Source organism: Lemur catta, chromosome 16 (assembly GCF_020740605.2).
Source record: "Lemur catta isolate mLemCat1 chromosome 16, mLemCat1.pri, whole genome shotgun sequence".
Lineage (NCBI taxonomy): Eukaryota > Metazoa > Chordata > Mammalia > Primates > Lemuridae > Lemur > Lemur catta.
The window spans coordinates 5,219,633-5,242,404 of record NC_059143.1 but is presented as its reverse complement, the minus strand read 5'-3'; the positions used below and the strand labels follow the sequence as shown (position 1 = coordinate 5,242,404).

At 36.7% G+C, this 22,772-nt stretch overlaps 1 protein-coding gene across 2 annotated transcripts in view; it reads right to left on the bottom strand.

Annotated features, from left to right (window-relative positions):
* PIEZO2 (piezo type mechanosensitive ion channel component 2) overlaps window positions 1-22,772 on the bottom strand; it is a 441,466-nt gene that overhangs the window by 278,534 nt on the left and 140,160 nt on the right. For both annotated transcript variants that reach the window (XM_045527221.1, XM_045527222.1), the window contains exon 3: window positions 16,178-16,303. In XM_045527221.1, the coding sequence (XP_045383177.1) occupies window positions 16,178-16,303 (126 nt within the window). The remainder of the gene's footprint in view (window positions 1-16,177; window positions 16,304-22,772) is intronic.

Below are 22,772 nucleotides of genomic sequence, written 5' to 3'. Positions count from 1 at the left end.
TGGGATTTGTAATCCCATCCCCAAGATACAACAGTCATTTAACCTCTTTAAATGGAAGGGTCATGGTTGCTAAGACCCTTTCCAGCAATCACATTCTATAAGTCCATGTTAGCAATGTAAGAGATTACATTTCCCACTGAGGTACTAACTGATAGCTATTTGTTGTAAGAACCATGCCAAGTTCCATTCTGTCATAAAATGCATACACCTCTATCATCTTACCAACTCTAATAAAAGACTAGAATTGGCTTTGGGGCGATACACATACTCAGAAGTATTCTGCTAGTCAAGATTAAATAGAAATATCCTTAGAAAGAATCAGTTTACTGTGTGATACTGAATAGCTCCTAAGAGAGTGGCATTTATTCGTTGGACTAAAAGCAACATTTCTGTATCCCTGCCTAGGTGCAATTGAAAACGTTCACCAAATACATATCAAATTCAAAGTCAAGATATCGACCAGAAGCATAACATCTGGAAAAAGGAAAAAAATGGTTTTCTACATTCTTTCGTTATACTAGATAAAAATAAGATGAAAACTTAATCCCTTTTCTGTATTTATCTTCTGTATCCCCCAAATAGATGGCAGTACTTATTCACACTGACTTAATTCATGGCAGAATGAGAGATAAAGAGCACCTATACATTACCGGTAAATTGAGTCTTAAAATATATGGTATAATATTACTGTAACAGAAGCAATTTATCAATTTTATGGTTGCTATTGAGACATATACATGGTCTATTCCTTACTTTGAAATGACAATGACTGAGCATATAAGGAGATGTTAATTTAGGCTGTTATCATTGGCATTTTTAAGCCCTCCAAGATCTATTCTACTTGAATTTTGTTTTTTCAGACTTATTCAGAATCTTCTCCACATAGAACCTCCAGTTTCACAATAGACTGAAATGTGGGAGGGAGGAGTAGAGAGCAGGAGAAAGAGAATGAGAAGGACAAAAGACGTATTAGAAAGACAATCTCTACATAGTATACAAGAAACAAACTTTCTGCCAGACCTCACAGAAGACTGCCTTGTGAATGAGTGATGTTCATCTATGGGTATCAAAGGAAGAATTATTTCATCAATGGTGATGGCAAAACTTAACATCCATTTTGGAGGAAAAATATCTACTTTTCAAAGTCTCTATGCCAAATAATCTCCAGATGAATTAAAGTGTTGTATATATTTTAAATTATAAACACAAGCAAAAATAGAGTCCAAAACATATCAGCTCTAAAATTTTATAGCACTGAAGCAATAAGAAAAAATAGGAACAATGGATTATAATAATTTTTAAAACTCAATGTAAAGTAACAAAAATAAATTCTTAAAAATCAATCTTGTGAAATGTATTTACAGAGAATGATATGAACAATAACATGAGCAAATATTCCACAAAAATACATACAAATAGTAAACACATGGAAAAATATTGGTCTCCACTAACATTTTTAAAAGAAGCATTTGGTTACTTAAAATCTACTAAATTAGTAAAAATGCTTTACTCAAATGCTAATTGGATTCCAGTTGAATAAGGCATAGTATACTTCCCCCCTTTGTTGAGGTGAAAGTCACATGCTGTGCAATTAACCATTTGAACATCAAGAATTCCATGGTATTTTCCCAAATAGATGGCAGTACTTGTTCACCACGCTGTCCAACCATCATTTCTATCCAGTTTCAAAACATCTCCATCACTCCAGAAAAACACTCCATATCCATCAAGTAATCCTTCCCCATTCCACAACACCCACAGCCCTCCCCGGCAAGCACAAATCTGCTTTCTGCCTGTATGGATTTTTCTATTCTGGATATTTCATCTAAATGGAATCATACAATATGTAATCTCTTGTGTCTGGATTCTTCTACTTAGAATAATATTTTAAAGGTTCATTGATGTTATAGCATTTACTAATACTTTATTTTAATGGCTGAATAATATTTCATTTTATGTACATACCACATTTTGTTTATCCATTCATCCTTTCATGAATATTTGAATTGGTCCCACCTTTTGACTAGTGTGAGTAGTGCTGCCATAAACATTCATGAACAAGTAACTATGTGAACACCTGTTTTCAATTCTTTTGCATACATACCTAGGAGTAGAATTGCCAGATCATATGGAAGTTTTATGTTTAATATTTTGAAGAACCACTGAACTGTTTTCCACAGTGGGTGGATCATTTTCATTCCCACCAGCTGATGGCTCCAGGTTCTCCACCTGCTTACCAACACTTGTTATTGCCTAGGTTTTTTGTTTGGTTGTTTTTTATTATGGGCATCTTAGTGGATGTGAAGTTGTAACTCATTGTGGCTTTGATTTGTACATTCATAATGACTAATGATTTGGGGCATTTTTGTGTGTTTTGTTGGACATTTGTATATTGGAGTGAAGCTGTCAGTAAGGATTTCCCTGAGGTTCAAGGGGCCCCGAGGCTTCAAATATTATGATGCACTTTTTAAAAACATTCTCTCTCTCTCTCTCAGAATGTTGGTGGAATCCTAAGAGGTACAAGCATGTTGATGAACAACATAGTACAATGTAGAAACAGTGAAAATAATAATTCAAATTCTTTGATCTCAGAAATCCACTCTTGGAAATTTATCCTAAGGAAATAAACAATAGATTTATTTGTGAAAGTGCTCACAGCATTGAATGGCAAAAATCAAAACCATGCAAGGAAAGATTTAAAACATTCTTATCAGTCAACATGAGGAAAGATTATGCCAGAACTGAAGTATTCATAAAGACTATGTATTAATAGAATTGTGGAAACATGTCACATAGCAGTTAAGAGTTTTCACTCTGGCAACCCCGGTTTGATGCCAGTCAGAGGAACACAGAATTAGGGAAATATAAGGTCCATCAGGGGAAAGATCATTGATTTGTTCACTAAAGTATCTGAAATCTAAAACACTGTCTGGCATAAGACAGGTTCTCAATAATTGTTTCCTAAATGTATAAAGAAATTAATGCACTAACAAATACAGAATGCAAATCAAAATGTACATATCTGAAAAATGTATATGCAAAAATGAAAGTATCTAACCAGGCCTCAGCGACACCTGGAATTCAACCCAAACCCTTCTGTGACACACTGGAATTTATCATCTCCTATTTCAAGAAGGCATTGACCTTGACCAGCTCATCAAGCCAGAAACCTGGGCATCACTTTAGATCTTTCCCTCTTCCTGACACTCCACTCCCAAGCCATTCATTCTCCAAAAAGTTGACTCTTCCTTCCTAATATCTCTCTCCACTGTCTTCATTTCTCTGCTACAACATCACTGCCCTAGCTAAAGCCACCATTCCCTCTTCACAGATTACTGCCACAGTCTACAAAACACTCTCCAGCTTCCAATCTTCTGTCAATCCCTTCTCCACACAGATGGCCAGAGTGTACTGTTCTAACACAAAAATCCTAACATTCCTCTCTCCTGCATAAAAGTTGCCAAAGTATTCCCATTGCCTATAAGATAAACCTTATTTATTGATATAATTTACATTAGGAGCCCTCAATATTGAGTGTAGATTAAATCAACAGGGTGACATTCAAAAATACTAGTTCCATGCTCTATCTCAGAGATTCAGTTTTAACTGATATGGGGTGAAGCCCAGGCATGGGTATTTTAAAATGCAGTCTTGCTTGTGACTCTACTGTGCAACCAGGGTAAAAACCTATATGGACCTCTGTACTCTGGTACCTGTTTAACTCTCCCTTCATCTCTGGCCACTCCCAACCTCGCATTTCTTGAACCAGCCATCCTGGATTTCTCCTCACAATAATTCAACTGTGCTGTGTCTCTCTTGCTTTGCCTTCAGTGGTAAATGGTCTTCTTACTCTTTGGTGAGATAACATATGATCATCCTTTAGGTTTTTGCTTCAAGATCAATTCTGCCAGGAAGTCCTCCCACCCTGGACTAAAGTAGGCACTTATGATGTATATGTCTTTAGTTCGTTGTACACCCTTAATAACAGCACTATAGCAAACTCTATTATTGTTGTTCATTTATTTGAACACCTTCCACCCTCTCCCAGTAGGCTGTAGTGTATGTGAGGGCAAGGCCTGTAATGTCTGTTGGTCAATGTATGCGAAGCACCTAACAGAGTGAATGCACACACCAGGCATTTAATAAATAGCTATCAAATAGTAATATGTGGCAGTATTGTGGGATTATAAAAAATATGAATTATTTAAAACTAATTTTCTTTATGGTTGTGTAGCACCTACTTTTTGTAAAAACATTCTCAAAATTAACAATGAAAATTGTAATTATCATTGTTATAATTTAAATAGAAGACTCTTTGAAATTTCTTAATGAAGAAAATAAAGAAAAATAATATTTTTTAAGGAGTACCTATAAAAATAAACATGGACTTGCAAGGAAAATATCTTCTTCTTGGTTCATAAAACTAAAAACTGAAGAAAATCTGTGTGTACTCTATTTTGGTTAATGTGGTTTATGTCACAGATGCTTTGGTTTTTATTACAATCCATTGGCAGCTGGCAAGATGCAAACACCACATGAGAATTGCTTGACCGACTTACTATGTTACTCCACTACTTTGTTTCTTAAAAAAGTATTTGGCTCTTTAAGAATGATGCCCATTTAAAAATTAGGGATTATATACCACATAACAATGTAAAGGTAGAAAAAAAATTATTTAAAATAATAATCCTGATATATGGTCCATGTGTGCAAAGCAAATACTTTTCTTTTTCAGAAAATAAATGGTAAGTTAATATGCAAAATATGTGTCTAAAGTATATCATAATACTTTTATAGTAATGTCTTTAATGTTAATATTCTATATATGCAATATTCTGCAATAGGAATCACTAGGAGATGTTTAAATGTCTCTCAAAATGAATATAAGGCATGAATTATATTAGCATCTGTCTTGCCAATCTTCTAGATCCCTAAAATATATTCTTACTACTCAAAATCAAGACTTGTCAAAATCCAAACCTCTAATTACAGGAAAAAAATGTTTCCTATTTATGAATCCATATATCTAAACCCTAAAATATAAACCTAAAATATTACACATTGAAGCTGAAGAATTTATAAGTCTGAAGAATGACTAAACTTTTGATATACCATTAATACTTTCCGGAATGTCATGACTATACTTAGCCCAACTGTGCTGCTTCCATTATGTCCTTGAAATGTCCTTCCATCATACCATAAATTTGAAAACATACAGTTATAGCTTTATGTTGTCCATCTATAATTTTGAGGTTGAGTTTACTCCCATACCACACAAACTTGCCTTAGTGCTTTTATTGTGAATAATTTACACTAGAAATGTTGCATCATGATACTGAGGTTAAAGAAATTGTTATTTAAGCAAACAAAATCAATCCCAAATCATTTCAGACTTCCTGCTCTGTGATTTATCTTACAGCAAGGACTGGGGTATGTGGGGTGGGGAACAGATGAGTGTGTGGATCCTGGCACGACTGTTACTCATTTGGGTGCTCCTCTCTCTTCCCTTATTATAATATTAACAAGACCCCCTTGCTAAAGCACATTCAGCCCTCATGACTCCCTCTCTTCTCATTCCCTCCTTCCTACTTCTAACTCCAGCTTTCTTTTTTATATTTTTCTCTCCTGATTTCCCTAAATCCAAATTTCCTTTTGTAAAGAAAATAAATAGCAAGTAACTTGATTTGATAAGTAATCTTTAAAGAGAAATAAAACATGTCATGCTCATATTTCCTCATGAGCTGAAAAGAGGAGAAATAGGAAAAACTATCAGCGTAAGATTTTCCATATGCACCCAGAGGGCAAGAATAAGGGGATGAGCTCTGGCTGAGAGAGGACACTGATACACTGAGCTGTCTGCATCAATGGCTCAGACACAGGCCATAGAGTGAGGGTACTACCAAGAATTGGTCACAAAACAAAGCAAGAGAGTTCTCAAATATCATCATTGCTATACCTTCATTTCCTTTGTAGCTGCTACTAATTTATTTATTCATCCTTCAGACAATTGCTGGGCAGTATACTATGTATCAGCCACTGTGGTCAGTGCTCAGGTCACAAAAATAAATACAACTTGACAGTTTTGACCCTCAATTTGATCCTATTTTAATGGGAGAACATATAAAATCAGTGATTATAACATAACATACAAAATTAAATGCATGATGCTTAGGGTATTTGGGGAGCTCAAAGGCCTCTGACCCCATCCACCTGGGGAGATTAGCTTGGGTTTCCTGGAAGAAGTGGTCAGTACTGAAGGACAGGCCTAACAGAGAAATGCAGGACAGGTGGTATGGGTAAGAACATTCTCCCAGGGTAAAAACATGAGCAAAGGTGTGGCCAGGAAATAGGGAGCCTGGTATAATTGGTAGTGGGAAGCAGGAGACAACAACCACGGGGTGGGAGAAGTACGGATTCTCTGCAGCTCTTTCCCCTGTCTAGACAAGTCCACTGCCCTGCGTGCTCCTGGCTAGGCAGGGCCTGATACCCTCCCTGGATGATCCTGTGTGCTGTCATCACATCTCCCTAGAACCTTTTCTTTTTTTATCTAATCACAACTTAACTCTCTGTTGTTGCTAAGTCTCTTTATGTGCAAATGAGTAAAATATCAAGGACCTTGCAGGACTTGATGCAACATTAAGATATTATAAATAAAATATGCCTAGAATACAATGGGCTATTATACACTGAAGCTGTTTTCATTGCTGATTTAGAGCAAAACTTAGAACCAAAAAGCTGTCTAAAACATACACACACACACACACACACACACACACACACACACACACACACACACGAGGCTGGGTGTGACAGGGTGAGGCAGAGCAAGAGCAAAGAAAACTAAGCCTTACTGGAGTGCTTGATCCCTGCCAGGAACTCTAGAGATTTTACCCTATTTAGAGCTGAGATGAAGAGAGGTGAGGTCAGGAAAGAGTCTCTGTGCATAGGCAGAATCAAAATCCCAAATCAAAGATGGGGGCGTATCTGCTTTCAGAGAAATACAAATAAGATTTCACAAGAAATAGATCTGATGTTTCAGGTCAGAAGAGATCTGCAGGAATCAACAGTATGACCATTTCAGCTGATGGGAAGAAGGACAGTTACCAGAACAAGGAAAGTCATAGCCCCTCCATGTTCAGCGTTAATTGGGCCCCGGCCACTACACCTGACGACACACTGAGGCTGTCTTACAGGTCAGCCACGAGGGACACTGACCAAGCTGGGCAGAGAGCAGAGGGTGAGGGACTCGAGATGTATCAGTAAAAATACCCAGATGTTACATCACAGCTGTCTTCAAATATTTGAAAAATTACTGTGTAGAGATAGGATTAGATTATATATGTGCAGTTTTGGAAACAGTCTCCGGATCTCAGGGAAGTAGATTTCTGCATACCAAAAGGCATCCAGTACATTCTTGCTGATTTATCGACTGATACACATCTTCAGAAAAACATCTCCAATTTTCTCAGCCATTAAAAATACAGATTAAAACCCATCGCAGACCAGAAGACCTTGGTTATTAGCAAGTTGGCACAGGGCTAAGGCAGTACCCACCTGAAGGAGGTGGCAGGAAAGTGGGCTCAAGGAGGGCTGGGAATATGGTCCCTGACAGTAAATATGCATCTGACTCCTCAGGCATATAGTCCCCCATGTAATGACCCCATGAATCTAACAGGTGAAGATATTCTTAAAGGCCAATATCATTTACCAAGTAAAGCATATTAAGTCACTTCCAGCCATTAATACTTCAACTAGAGTAAGGATATCTGATTAAGTATGTTTTCACCCAGCACAACCTCCAAAATTTATGTATCCTATTTTTACCTATTCCTAAAAACCTAAATAACCAAAGCCCAATTCCCGGTAAAATTTTCCCCAGCACACTTAGGAGGTAGCAGAGTGTACTGGAAAGAATATGGACTACGGAATCCAGGAGACATGAATTTGAATTCTGGTTCTGGCGCTAACTAATGTGTGACCTAAAACAATCTACTTCCCTTACTCTGGGCAGAAACTTTCCTCATCAGTAATATAGTCGTGAAAGCTACCAATGTTTAAGAGCTATAGCAAAGAGTAAATGACACAATAAGGGCAGAGTGTTAGTTTACTTTATGTAACAATGTTAGTTTCTTCCTTTCCTAACTCTTCTAGCCTTTTCCTCTTTCTTCTATAATTCTACAATATAGAAGGGGTGACACAAAGTAAATAATATCTTTATCATCTATTCCTCTGAGTTGGAAAGCATAGGGTGGATGACAAGCTTTCAGGAAGACTAGAGAATGAGAAAAGGGTCATAAACAATATATATTTATACTATATCTATACAGCCAAATGCTGTAGCCACAGAACAGGTGGAGTGAGAGTTCCCAGTGGGGAGGCTGCTGAGAAGAGCGGAAAGTCCTTGGAAGGAGGACACAGGGACACTGAAGATACACATCACTGATGCCACCTTCCAAATAGGGCCACTTAGCACTGTTATTTGGGATTCCAACCACATAGTGCAGAATACATATAAACCCAAATATAACAGCATTAGTAAAAAACTGAGATAAAGACTGTCACAGAGAATTATTTGGTACCATGTAAGTTTCATAATTCCCAAGATTCATCTATGTGTGTATAATTTGGAGAAAGGATTTAGTTCTGAGTTTTTTCTACTACCTTGTAGCTGTGTATGACCTTGAGGAAAAAATATGACTTCTCTAGTAATAACAACGGACACTAGCTTATACTAACTGAGCACTTACTATGTATGGGCCAGACACAATTCTAAGGGATATTGCCTGACTAACCCTTGCAACAACCTATGAGATGGCCACTGTTACTTTCATTTTACAGCTGAGGAAACTGAGGCACAGAGATGAGTAACTAGGCCATAGTCCCCTGAGATCCTAAATTTACCCATATATTAAATAGTATAAAAAATTCTTATGAAAAATACTTTTACCATAAAATGAGACGTTATATTTGAAAAATGCTGTATAATCTGAACATCACAACATGACCATTACTCTAAGGTAAATCAAGATATTGACATGGCATTGGTCTGAAAGTTTTTCATCCTATTAGGTGTTTCCTCTCAGTGTGCACTGCTGCCTGTGTCTAGCTTTTGGCATTAAAAACTACTTGTTTTCATTATTCCAAGAATATTGACTCCATCAGATATCAGGTAAAAAGAGTTCTCTTTCAACAGTGCTTCCATTCAGAGTCTACTGATCGTAACTGTGTCTTCAACTGAAATAGCGTTGCCCACTCTGCAGAACCTCAGACTACATCCAGGTTGGCATGTGCCTAAGTGAGTCAGCGGACAGAAAAAGCAATCTGCCTCAGTTGCCAGAGGTTCAAGGAAAAAGCATTAAGGCAAATTTCTCTTATTATATGTATGATTAGAAGGTGTATTTATGATCCACATACTTTAGACTACCTTAGTTAAAAGAAAATTAGACTATGGTGTCCTAATCCCTCCTTGCACAGGTGGCCAAAGGGAGAATTACTTGGACCAATTTTTCAAAAACTGTTTTATTGAGGGGCAGTACCTGCTTTCAGGAAACCAGCCCAAGGAGAGAAAAGGGACTGTCCGTGGTGCCTAAATGAGTCGGGAAGTGAAAAGAGCAGGGAAGGGGGAGAAGAAGAGAACAATGTGAAGAGTCAAGGCTCTCCCAGATGCTGCTTCTCTTATTAGCTTGCACAAGAAAGCAAGTGGCAGAAAGTGATTTCAGGAAATCACTGTTAAAGCAAGCAAGGTATGAGTTTCCTTTTACATATTTGTCTCCCATTTCACACATATTAACTCTTTTCTGTACAGTACTGCCTCAAATATGAAAAATTAAAATAAAGAATTCCCTTAGGCTATGGAATTATTTTATGAAGATGGATCCACCAGGTGGCTGTGCAAATCTAGGGGTTCATCTCCAATTAACACAATTATCAAAGTGTGGATGAATTTACAGCTACATTTGCCAGGTGACAAGTCAGCACTGGCACCAGCCAGCAAAGCGTATGCAACAGTGGCTCACTCTGTGTCCACCCCTCAGTCATGGGGATGGGGTGATGAACTGCCAGCCCACGTCTGTCCCTCAGTCTTCTTGTCACATGTGGATACTTGATGCAATGGTTCTCAGCATTGGGAGCTTCATATGTTTTGAGGATAGAAGTGAATCAGGAAAAAACACTATTAAGGCCTCTCATCACTTCTGGGTCAGTGAACTTCTGGGCCAAGCTTCATGTGCTCTTAGAATGAGAAAAGATGGAACTCCAGATGCCTGCCCACTCACAGGAGGAAAAAGAAACTCATCTGAGGGGGCTAACCTTTAGGGGAAATCAAATCCAACCATGAATGCTGCAACTGAATGAGGCAAAAAAAAAAAAAAAAAAAAAACTCAATTAATGATAATTACAAATACCCAAACAAGGGAAAACCATGGACTAAATACCAGAAACTCTTATTTAAGCCTTTGAAACTAGACTTATCCAAAGTCCTAGGAAGCACACTGGAGGAAACAATTTTAAAGATATGATAAATAAGGAGGTACACAGGGAGGAGAAGAGAGTGGAAGGCCAGGCAGAGCCACGCTCAGACTCCCGCTGAGACATGCGGTGGCGGGGAGGGGGCTTCATGCAACTCACTTGCCCTCTCAGAGCCTGTTTCTTCATCATTACAATCCTTACCTCAATGCTACCTGCACACTGGGTTCTGCATTTATAAAAGAAAAAGGCACCCCCTTGGAGAAAAGAAACTATACAAAGGCACAGCCCTACAGAGGTAAGGCTTGGTCAGCAGAACAGTCTCTTTATGTAAATAAAATGATTCTGCTGTCTCCAGCTGGCTCCAGCCTAGTGATGGAGGGTCCCACACATCCCCTCCTCCGGCCAGTGCCTGCATGCAGAGTGCAGCTGTCCAGCTGCACAGCCCTGCCCACCCTGAAGACTTGTGTAGAAAATGAAATGAGACAATGTATTAATACATGGATGCATAGGGTGCCCTACTTTAAGAATAGTGGAGCCAATCTGTAATAAGAAAAAGGAGTCATTAATTGGAAAAGAAGTATAATGACCCCTGGAGTCTTACAGTTAGTAGATGCTCCATAAAAAGTAGTTATCATCAGAAATTTTTCCTACATAGTTTTAAACCCAAAAGTTTCTTTCAATCAATAGCATGCTTTAGTACAGCCCAGAAATCCAGACTGGCCTTGAAATTTAACTAACATTGCTACACATCTAACACAGAGTCAAACAAACTGCTCCTATGTAATCTGTAATGACATAATTGAAACCGGGTTTACATTTATTTAAGTAGCATAGTTTTGATGGAATGAAAATATTTTAGTAAGCGGCACAACATATGTTTGAGCAAAATTTACAGAGGTCTCCCCTTCCTTATGGATTCCTCACTTACCTATAAGAACTCCATTTTGGAAATGAAAAAAAAAAATAAAGAAGGAGAAGGAGGTGGTGTTAAGTTTCAGGTCTGCACAATGGCACCTTTAACAAACCTGCCAACTAGTCAAAAACTAAATAGGGTGGTTTGAAAAAAATCTTTATTACTGCCAGTTAATATTCACAGGACTCTGGGGGAACAAGAACTTTCAATGACTCAATATTTATAAATGCTACTGTTGTCCCCCAAAACATGTCTTAGACTCTTAAGAGATGCTGGGATATTTTGCTATAATGAGGGTGAGGGTATAAGTTTTAAATAGGGGAAAGAAGTAGTTAGGAAAATAAAATTAAACACATATAAATGAGCACTTGGTGGTCTTGAATTTGAATCACTTGAAAATGATTGGGAACCTAATTTGTCTGGGTTTTAATTTTAATTTACCAATGTCTTCAACATAGAGAAAACATTCAAAATGTACCACATTGAGGGCCAAGATAATTTGTGTCTTTCTATTTGATATTTTGTCACTTTATAGATGAAGATGCCAAAAAGGGATAAACTTCAAATTTGGGATATCACGATAACTGAGTTTGTGTTTACAACTCCGATGGTGTAATCATAACTCCAAATGCTCAAGAAACAATAACATTAGTGAAGTGAAGTCTAAATTAAAAGTCAGTGTTTCCATTACCCACCCTAACAGTATTTTCAGTTTATATAACTTGATCATTAAAAAATGCTCTAGGCTGAAAACCTGGTCTGTGTCAATCTTAGACTAAACTAGTTTGCAAAGCTCTGAAGTTTGTTTGTTCTTCTCTTTTATCCTTTTTCAAGAATGTATTAATTTTAAATGTTACACATAAAACTGAACTAAAAAAAATTCTGCAACACCTGATGAGCCAATGCTATTACATGCATCACTGGTTTTTCAGAAGAAATTTATTATTTCTATAAACTCACCTTTAAGGTGCCTGTGGCTGGAAGTAAAAAACTCAAATTTCTTTCTTAACTCTATCTTTAACATATCCCTTCTGTAGTGGTTACTTCATCAAAAATATAGGAACTTCAAATTGGAACTTTAACTTTTTATAGAAATAAACTTCAAATTGGAATTTAACTCTGTAGAAATAAAGTTTACTATTATGACTTCCATTAAATTGGATCTTTGTGGAATAGAGCTTTCATATGGGGACATCAAAAAAAAGGAAAAAAAAGGAAAAAAAGGAAGATGTTATATTAGATTCTGACATGTTGAAATTATATTACAGTACAGAATAGTAGAGGACATTTGGGCATAAATGAAAATATTGTTTTTTGTTTTTGTTTTTTGAGACAGAGTCTTGCTCTGTCACCCAGGCTAGAGTGCAGTGGCATCATCATAGCTCACTGCAACCTCTAACTCCTGGGCTCAAGCGATCTACTCCTGAGCCTCCCTAGTAGCTGGAACTACAGTCACATGCCACCATGCCCAGCTAGTTTTTCTTAGTTTTTGCAGAGATGGGGTCTCCCTATGTTGCTCAGGCTGAATGAAAATATTTTTGACACAGACATGGAAATACCACAGTATCAAGAAGCCCAAATATTTAGGAAATGAGGTTAGGAAAGGCAGACCTAGCTCCTCAAGATTGAGGAGGAATCCTTAGGAAGAGGCATGTCAAGAGGCTATCTCTGACTATACCTGCAATGGCCTTCTCCCTTCACCACTGGGAAATGTAGACTTCTGCATAATATTAGGTTATTAAGTATGGAATGTCCGATTTCCTTAAGTACAAGTTTGACAGCTGATATCTCTGATATTTCACTTTGATACTTCTTTTTTTTTATTGTGAAGGTACATCCTCATTGTTTCAAATGCACATTTTGGCTTGTGATTATCTTTGAGATTTTTTTAGAGCAATTTTTGTGAAACCATGGATAAGTCAAAAATTCATCTTATTTTTTAATATGACTTCCCTCATGGAACCAGTGTAGTGCAGACAGCTTGAAATATCAACAGAGTGTTTGGGAAAGATGTGGCTAATTAACATACAATACATCAATGGTTTGGTAAGTTCCATTCTGGTGATTTTAATCTTGAAAATGAGCCATGTGGGTGACCTGAGACCAAGGTGGATAATGATGAGCTGAAAGCTGTAGTGGAAACGAATCCATCTCAACCTATGCATGAATTAGCAGCAAGGTTTAATGTTACCATTCCAACAATATTGGACCATCTGAAACACATGGGCAAGGTAACAAGCTGGATAGATGGGTACCACATGAATTATTTTCTTTTTCAAACAATTTTTTTTAATATTTTTTTTCAGGATATTACATGGGTACAAATGTTTAGGTTACATATATTGCCTTTGTCCCACCCAAGTTGGAGCTTCAAGTGTGTCCATCCCCCAGACATTGTGCACTGCACCCATTAGATGTATATATACCCATCCCCTCCTCGTCCCCCCCACCTGCCTGACACCCAATGAACGTTACTACTATATGTGCACATAAGTGTTGATCAGTTAATATCAATTTGATGGTGAGTACCTGTGGTGCTTGTTTTTCTATTCTTGTGATACTTCACTTAGTAGAATGGGCTCCAGCTATACCCAGGATAATACAAGAGGTGCTAGATCACCATTGTCTTTTGTGGTTGAGTAGAACTCCATGGTACACATGAATTTGGCCTCTTATTCTAATACCCTCCAGTGTAGTCCTTCCTATATCACTCAGCAACCTAAAATTATTTGCAGAAATGAGTAACATATATTTATAAACTCAAATTTGTAAAGTCTGATAAGTTATAATGTATCCTATAATGAAATACTACTAATTATGAAGAACTCATTATTTTAAAAAAATCTTTTATTTGGACAAAGCCTACGGTTATAAAATTCTTCCTTATGGTCCTGGGAATGCCTCATTAAGAGATATCCAAAGGATTTCTGGTTAAGAAGCACTATAAAATATTGTTGCTAACATTTCTACTAAGTCCAAAAAGATGTGAACATGGACAAATATAATAAATGTTCTTTATCACTATAACATAACCAAAATGTCATTATTTAAACATTATGCTTTATCAATATTTGAATAATGGGATGAGGTTGGTTTGTATCAAACGTTAAAACTACATCTTAACAATTGAATATTATTCAGCCATGAAAAGAGATAAGGAATTGATACATGCTGCGACATGAAAGAAACTTGAAAATATTATGCTAAAAAAGTAGGCAGCACAAAGCCTACTTTATTTATATAAAATATCTAGAATAGTCAAACCTACTATAATAAAGACAGAAAGTAGATTAGCGTTTGCCTAGAGATGTTTGCGAAGGGAATAGAGAATAACTATTCATAGGTATAAGGTTTCTTTTGGAGGTGATGACTGTTTTGGAATTAGCGGTGACGGTTGCACAACCTTTGGAATACACTAAAAACCACTGAACTATATAATTTAAATGGGTGAATTTCAGAGGTAAAAATGATTTGAAGACAAAGGAAGAATGCCATTGGTAAGCCAAGGAGCATCCAAAGCTACAAGAAGCCAGGAGAGAGGCTTCTCTGGATCTGATTTTCCCTCAGAGTTCTCAGAAGAAACCAACTCGAACATTTTGATTTCAGACTTCTGCCTTCCAAAACTATGAGACAATAAATTTCTGTTGTTTAAGCAAAAAAAAAAAAAAGGTGGATTTTATGATATGTAAATTATATATCAATTTTAAAAACAACCATACTTTAAATAATAGATCTTGAATTAAAAATGCCTATCTTTTGATAGGCATTATTTTCAAAAGAACTCCGAACGCAATATTAAGTGGCCAAAATAAACACTAACTTTAGCTGTGTATATATATAAAAGTTATGCAGTGAGGGATAGTAGATTATTTATGAATATGAATTCTACTACACAATCCCTTATTATATTTAAGTTATACTCTTTGGTCAGTGAAGAATTTTGATCTTTTTATTTTACAAGGAAGGGTAGGTTTACTTCATGTTACTTGTACTTGCACTTATGAAAGTTCAGGAAATTTCAAACCCACAAATGGGTTCTTCAAAGAAAAACTGACAAGTTAAAATTGTTATTACAGTCTATTTCAAATATCCTAGGGTTTCTAAAGAAACCTTAACCTAAAACATATGGACTGTATTCCCTCCACTTGAAGTGCTCTGTTTTTTCCAGTGACAATCACACATCCTAACTGAAGCAAGATTTATTCAATGGCAGGTAAATTTTGGAAAGATACTATCCAGATAAAACCTATATATGTTTTATATACTTTTTATATACTCTTTCAGATAATAACTTCAAAATATAAGATGCATTATTTCCCTATAAATATCAATAAAGAATTTCTAATTTGAAAAAGAAACTGTATGTGTCATTTCATTTTTCCTACAAAATCATCAGAAATTTTATGTTATACTTTACATTAATAATAGGATTTATGTCACTGTCATATAACCATATAAAGTTATTCAACTTTTGTACTCTCATTTATCATGTTAGAAATTATACATGTCTTTTTTTACTAGCTGTACTATAAGCTGCAAAAACTGTATGTAAATCTTGATTTTTAGGTTAAGCCCAATGCTAATGTCCTACATACAGATAGGGACCTGACATTTAATACATGTTGAAGATTCATGAATAAACTTAATCTCATGACCCAGTTTTCCACGGCAATGCTTCTTCATATGTACCTATACTACACTGGATTTCCAAATGACCACAAATTTCCATGGGTGTGTTGACATGTAGCTTTATTATGCACATACATAATATGAAAAAGAAAACACCATAATACTTACAGTTGTAACCAGGTGCAATACGGTGTTGAGCTTCAAGGCTAGCCAATGTGATGTGGAAAATGATGTGCAGCAACAGGAAGGAAAGACTGGTGAAGCACAGAGACTTTAATAACCGTCCCGTATGTCCTAGGAGATGAAAAGCACAGAGATTCTATAAGAGAACTTAAGATCAACCACACTCATTCTGTCTCTTGTATAGTTCCACATAGAACATGTTTCTGCACAACCTATCATGTAGACTGACTCAAAATATACGTAGTGTAATAATTATTCCTTTATTAGTCTATACCTAAAAACTACCTTATTCCTTTGTAACATTATATAATTGGCTTTACATTTACTAAAAATTCACTGTAAAAGAAAGATGCTTTTCTATTTATTACATGACATATTGCAGTGGAACCACAAAAAGGCCCTGACCCAGAAAATTTTATAAAGAAGTGATGCCAACTTTGAAGGAAGATAACCCCTATCTGATAAAAATAGTTCCAGAAAGTAGAAAAAGAAGGAAACTGTCTAAACCATTTTATGAAGTTAGAATAACTTTAATTTCAAAATTAAGTAAGTCTAGAAAAGAAAATTATAAACCCATTTTACTTATGAACATTGACAAAAATTATAAAAAAGGATAAACAACTGAAATAGCATAGTAAAAATATAATGCATCATAATGCATCAGCAAGGGTATATTGCAGAAAAAAAATATGGTTAACATTAACAAAGCCATAAGTGTAATTTACACATTAGCATCCTGACATCATGACTTTCTCAATGGATACAGAAGAAACAATTCATAAAGTTCAAAACCTATTTATAATTTTAAAAACACTAAGAAAACTAGGAATAGAAGGAAACATTCTTAAATGATTTATAACATAACTAAAGCAAACATCCTGTTTACGGTAGAATTTTAGACATAGTCCTTCCACTGTTAGAGAATAATCAAAGACATATCATTGCCACCAGTTAACATATTACTGGGTGAACTGGCCAATACCATAAGATAAAAAGAATAAAGAGTTTTAGTAACTAGAGTTATTTGCAGATAATATGACAAAAGGAACTATTAATATTTTCAGATGATATCATCATCACTATTGAATGCCAAACTGAATCCACAGATCAACTATTAGAACCAAAACAAATTGAGGCTCTGACTCAGGGGGATGGGCGGGACATGGGCAATATATATAACCTGAGCTTTTGTACCCCCATAATAAGCTGAAATAAAAAAAAATTTAGGAAATGATTTAGAAAAATCAATTTATCTCTTCTATATTAGCAATAATCAAATAGAAAATAAGAGACAACTTTGTTAGCAATCAAAATTGTATTGTAATGGTGTTGTCAATGTGTCAGTATGCTATAGGACAGGCTATAAGCCACAGTTATTGAACCAACATTAATCTGGGTGTTGCCAGGAGTTTACAGATGTCATTAAAGGCCATAATCAAATGACATTAATGAAGGGAGACTATCCTCCATAATCTGGGAGGGCCTGATTCAATCAGCTGGAAGGCCTGAAAACCGGGCTGAGGTGTGTTTGGGTGTGTGTATGTGACAGAAAAGAAACTCTGTTACCTGTGGAGAATAACTTTAGCCTGTGCCATGAATTTTGGGTTCCCATGATTTTCCCTTTCTGATAGCCTATCCTATTGATTGTGAACTTCCTTAGCCAGCTCACATAATCAATTGTGTAACTAAATTCCTTGTAATAAATCATATATGGAAAAACGTATATTGTAAATCCTATCGGTACTGGTATTCTAGCTGAAACTTGACTGATAAGAGTATTTAAGAATTAACCTACAAAAGAGTTCACAATACTTTATGGACAAAATTGTAAGAAATAGAAAAACAAACAGGAGACATAAATAAATGAAAATATCTGTTACAGTCTCGATGACATGACTTTATATGATAAAATGTCAATTTCCCCCAAATTTAGTCAAAAATTCAATACAATTTCAAATAAAATCCCAACAAAAACTTTTACACCTTCAACAACATATTTCAAAGTATATAAAAGGCCAGGTGTGTGTGGTGGCTCATGCCTGAGATCCTAGCACTTTGGGGGGCTGAGGTGAGCGATTCACTTGAGGACAGGAGTCTGAGAGACATAGCGAGACCCTGTCTCTACAAAAAATAGAAAAATTAGCTGGGCATGGTGGCACACTAGGAGGCTGAGGCAGGAGGATCACTGGAGCCCAGGAATTTGAGGTTTCTGTGAGCTATGATGATACCACTGCACTCTAGCCCAGGCAAAAGGATGAGACACTCCCTTTCTCTCTCTCCTTCTCTTTCTCTCTCTCTCTCTCTCTCTCTCTCTCTCTCTCTATATATATATATATATATATATATATATACACACACATATATATTTATTTATTTATGAAAATACTCTTTGAAAATTTCAATAAACATTTTAAAATATATTTGGAATAATAAAACCCTATGAATTTCCATGTCAATTTTGAAATTTTTAGAAATAAGATCAAAAGTAGGTGAGGTTGCTATGTCCTAACAGACATTAAGTATGCTACAAATTCCTAAGTTAAAACAAACAAAAAAAAAACCCTTAAGATTCCTATGGAGAGAAAAAGAAGTCAAATGGAATACCATATATTACTCAGAAACATACCAATTTATTTACATTAACTTGATAAATATCAAAGTCAACCCTACAAATTAACAGGAAAACAATAAGAATGACATCAGCAAGATGGAAGAATAGGAGGTTCTAGCTCTCATTTCCCCCTAGAAACATCAATTTTGGCAACTATCTATGGACAAGAATACTTTTGTGGGAGCCCCAGAGGCTGTTCAAGTTTTGAGCACTACCAAGGAACAAAAAAAAAATCCAAGAGTGAACATACTGAAGAGGGTAAGAAAAGAAGTTTCATTTAATCCATGTCATGCTTCTCCCAAGGTGGCACAGCTTGGTGCCAAGAGAGGCCTGGTTGGCCTTCAATTTCTCACACTGGGGAAAGCAAGAGGACTGTGAGCACCCAATTTTCCCACTCTTAGAGTATGCTACCCAGGAGGCCCATTCTGTTTTGCCTCATCCAGAACACTGAAGGGATAAGCCTAGGAGCTGGAAGAAAAGAGGAGAGTGAATAGCAACTGGTACACAATTCTCAACAGCCACCCACAAACCCTAATAACCAGCTGATGGACTCTGCCACAAGACCCAACACTGAACCCTGCAAGATGACTTGCCAGGGTACCTCCATGATCAACTGGTGCACCCCCTCAGCACCCTGTACCCCCATCCTGTGGACAGCACCTTGTCCATCTGCATGCATGGCCTACACAAGCTTCTTCAGCTAACACACAAATCTCAACAGCAGGCAGAGATCTTCACATCTGGATTGACTCTTCTGGTAAGGGAGAAAATGCACAACCTTGAGCATGTCAGGGCCTTGCCCTAGGGAAAATAAACTGGAGGCTGTTAGTACCAGGCCTGGTTTTGAGAGAGAAAAGGCACAAGATCTTAGTACTTCCCCCATAAGAAGGAACAAGAAAAGCAGAGCAGGGGCACCCATAGACAAAGTCTGAGAGATCCCTAGAATATCTAACCAGGCTCATTAGTGAAGATCCTTCTAGCCTGAAGCCAGTCAGTAAAAACTGGAGATGGTGACTACTTCTTCAAATGTTAAAACATCAGTGCAAGTCTTCAAAGAACATGAAGAATCAAGAAACTATGATACCACCGAAGGAAGAAACATAAAGTTCCAGTGTCTGACTTCAAAGATATGGAGATCTACAAATTGCCTGAGAAATAATTGAAAATAATCATCTTGAAGTTCAGTGAGCTACAAGAGAACACAGATAAACAATTAAACAAATTAAAAAAATAATGAACACACTTGAGACTTTCAATAAAGAGATAGAAACCATAAGAACCAACCAAATAAAAATCCTGGAGCTGAAGAATACAATGTCTTAACTGAAAAACTGAATAAAGAGTTTCAACAACAGACTTTATCAAGCAAAATAACACCAGCAAACTCAAAGATAAATCATTTGAAATTATCCAGTAGAGGAACAAGAAGAAGATAAGAGAACGAAACAGAGTTAAAAAAAAAAAAGTCCCTATGAGTCACGGGACATCATCAAAGTGCACTTATATACACCTTATGCTGCCCAAGAAGGGTAGAGAAAGACAATGAAGAAAAAAGTTTATTTAAGAAATAATGGAAGAAAATTTCCCAAATCTGGAGAGTGGAATGAACATACAGGTCCAGGAAGCCCCAAGAATTCTACACAGGTTGAGTACAAAGAGATCTTCACAGAGAAGCGTTATAATTAAATTGTCAAAAGTCAAAACGAAAGAGCTGTGAAAACAGTAAGAAAAAAAGCAACTTGTCATGTACAAGGGTACCACCAGCAGACTATCAGTGGATTTCTCATCAGAAACCTTGTAAGCCAGGAGAGAGTGGGGCAATATATTCAAAGTACTGAAGGAAAAAAAAATTCTAACCAAAAATAATATAGCCACTAAAGATGTCATTGAGAATTAAAACAGAGATATTTTCACCGACAAGCAAAAGCTAAGAGAATTTATCATCACTAGACATGCTTTATGAGAAATGTTAAAAGGGGCTCTTCAAAATGAAATGAAAGAAAAAAAGACATTCCATAAAAAAGACATCTGCACTCGAATGTTTATAGCAGCACAATTCACAATTGCAAAGATGTGGAAACAACCCAAGTGCCTATCAATACATGACTAGATTAATAAAATGTGGTATATGTATACCATGGAGTTCTACTCAGCCACAAAAAACAATGGTGACATAGCACCTCTTGTATTATCCTGGATAGAGCCGGAACCCATTCTACTAAGTGAAGTATCCCAAGAATGGAAAAATAAGCACCACATGTACTCACCATCAAATTGGTTTTACCTGATCAATGCTTAAGTGCACATATAGTAATAACATTCACTGGGTGTCAGGCAGATGTGGCGGGGGGGGCGGGGAGGGCATGGGTATATACACATATAATGAGTGCGATGCGCACCATCTGGGGAATGGACAGGCTTGAAGCTCTGACTTGGGTGGGGCAAGGGCAATATACGTAACCTAAACATTTGTACTCCCATAATATGCTGAAATACAAAAGAAAAAAAAATGAAATGAAAGAACACTAGCTGATAAAGGACTGACAACAAGAATCTATCTAGAATTCAAAAAAAATCAACAAGAAAAAAATCAAACAGCCCCATCAATAAATGGGCAAAGGACATGAACAGAAACTTTTCCAAAGAAGGTAGACGAATGGCCAAGAAACATGGAACAATGCTCAACATCTCTAATCATTAGGGAAATCCAAATCAAAACCACAATGAGATATCACCTAACCCCAGTGAGATTGGCCTTTATCAAAAAATCCCAAAGCAACAAATGCTGGTGAGGATGTGAAGAGACAGGAACACTCTTACACTGCTGGTGGGACTGCAAATTAGTCCAACCTCTGTGGCAAAGAATTTGGAGATACCTCAAAAAGCTAAAAATAGAAATAAAATTTGATCCAGCAATAGCACTATTAGGCACCTACCCAAAGGAACAAAAGTCATTGTATAATAAAGACATCTGCACTCAAATGTTTATGGCAGCACAATTCACTATTTTTTCACTTTGTTGCCCGGGCTAGAGTGAGTGCCGTGGTGTCAGCCTAGCTCACAACAACCTCAAACTCCTGGGCTTAAGCGATCCTACTGCCTCAGCCTCCCGAGTAGCTGGGACTACGGGCATGCACCACCATGCCCGGCTAATTTTTTCTATATATATTTTTAGTTGTCCAGATAATTTTTATTTCTATTTTTAGTAGAGACGGGGTCTCACTCAGGCTGGTCTCGAACTCCTGACCTCGAGCGATCCATCCACCTCGGCCTCCCAGAGGGCTAGGATTACAGGCGTGAGCCACCACGCCCAGCCAACAATTCACTATTGCAAGGACGTGGAAACAACCCAAGTGCTCGTCGATCCATGAGTGGATTAATAAAATATGATATATGTATACAATGGAATACTACTCAATTATAAAAAACAACAGTGATCTAGCACCTCTTATATTTTCCTGGATAGAGCTTGAGCCCATCCTCCGAAGTGAGGTATCACAAGAATGGAAGAATAGGCACCACATGTACTCACCATCAAATTGGCACTGACTGATCAACACTAAGGTGCTCACACAGTAATAATATTCTTTGGTGGTAGGGGGGTTGGGGGTGGGTAAACTCACTACTAATGGATGCACTGAGCGTTGTAGGGGGGAAATGGCATGCCTCAAATCATGGTTTGGATGTGGCAAAGTCATAACATGTAACCAAAATGTTTGTACCCCCATAATATCCTGAAATAAAAAAAAAAAGAAAAGGAAAGAACACTAATCGGCAACATGAAAACATATGAAGATATAAAACTATTTGGTAATTTTATACTCAAATTCAGAATACTCTAATACTATTACGGCTATATGTAAAACATATAGAACTCTAATATAAAAGTTAAAATACAAAAGTACTAAAAATAACTATAGTTATTATACAATAATTTATTGATGGATACAAACAAAAAGATGTGAATTG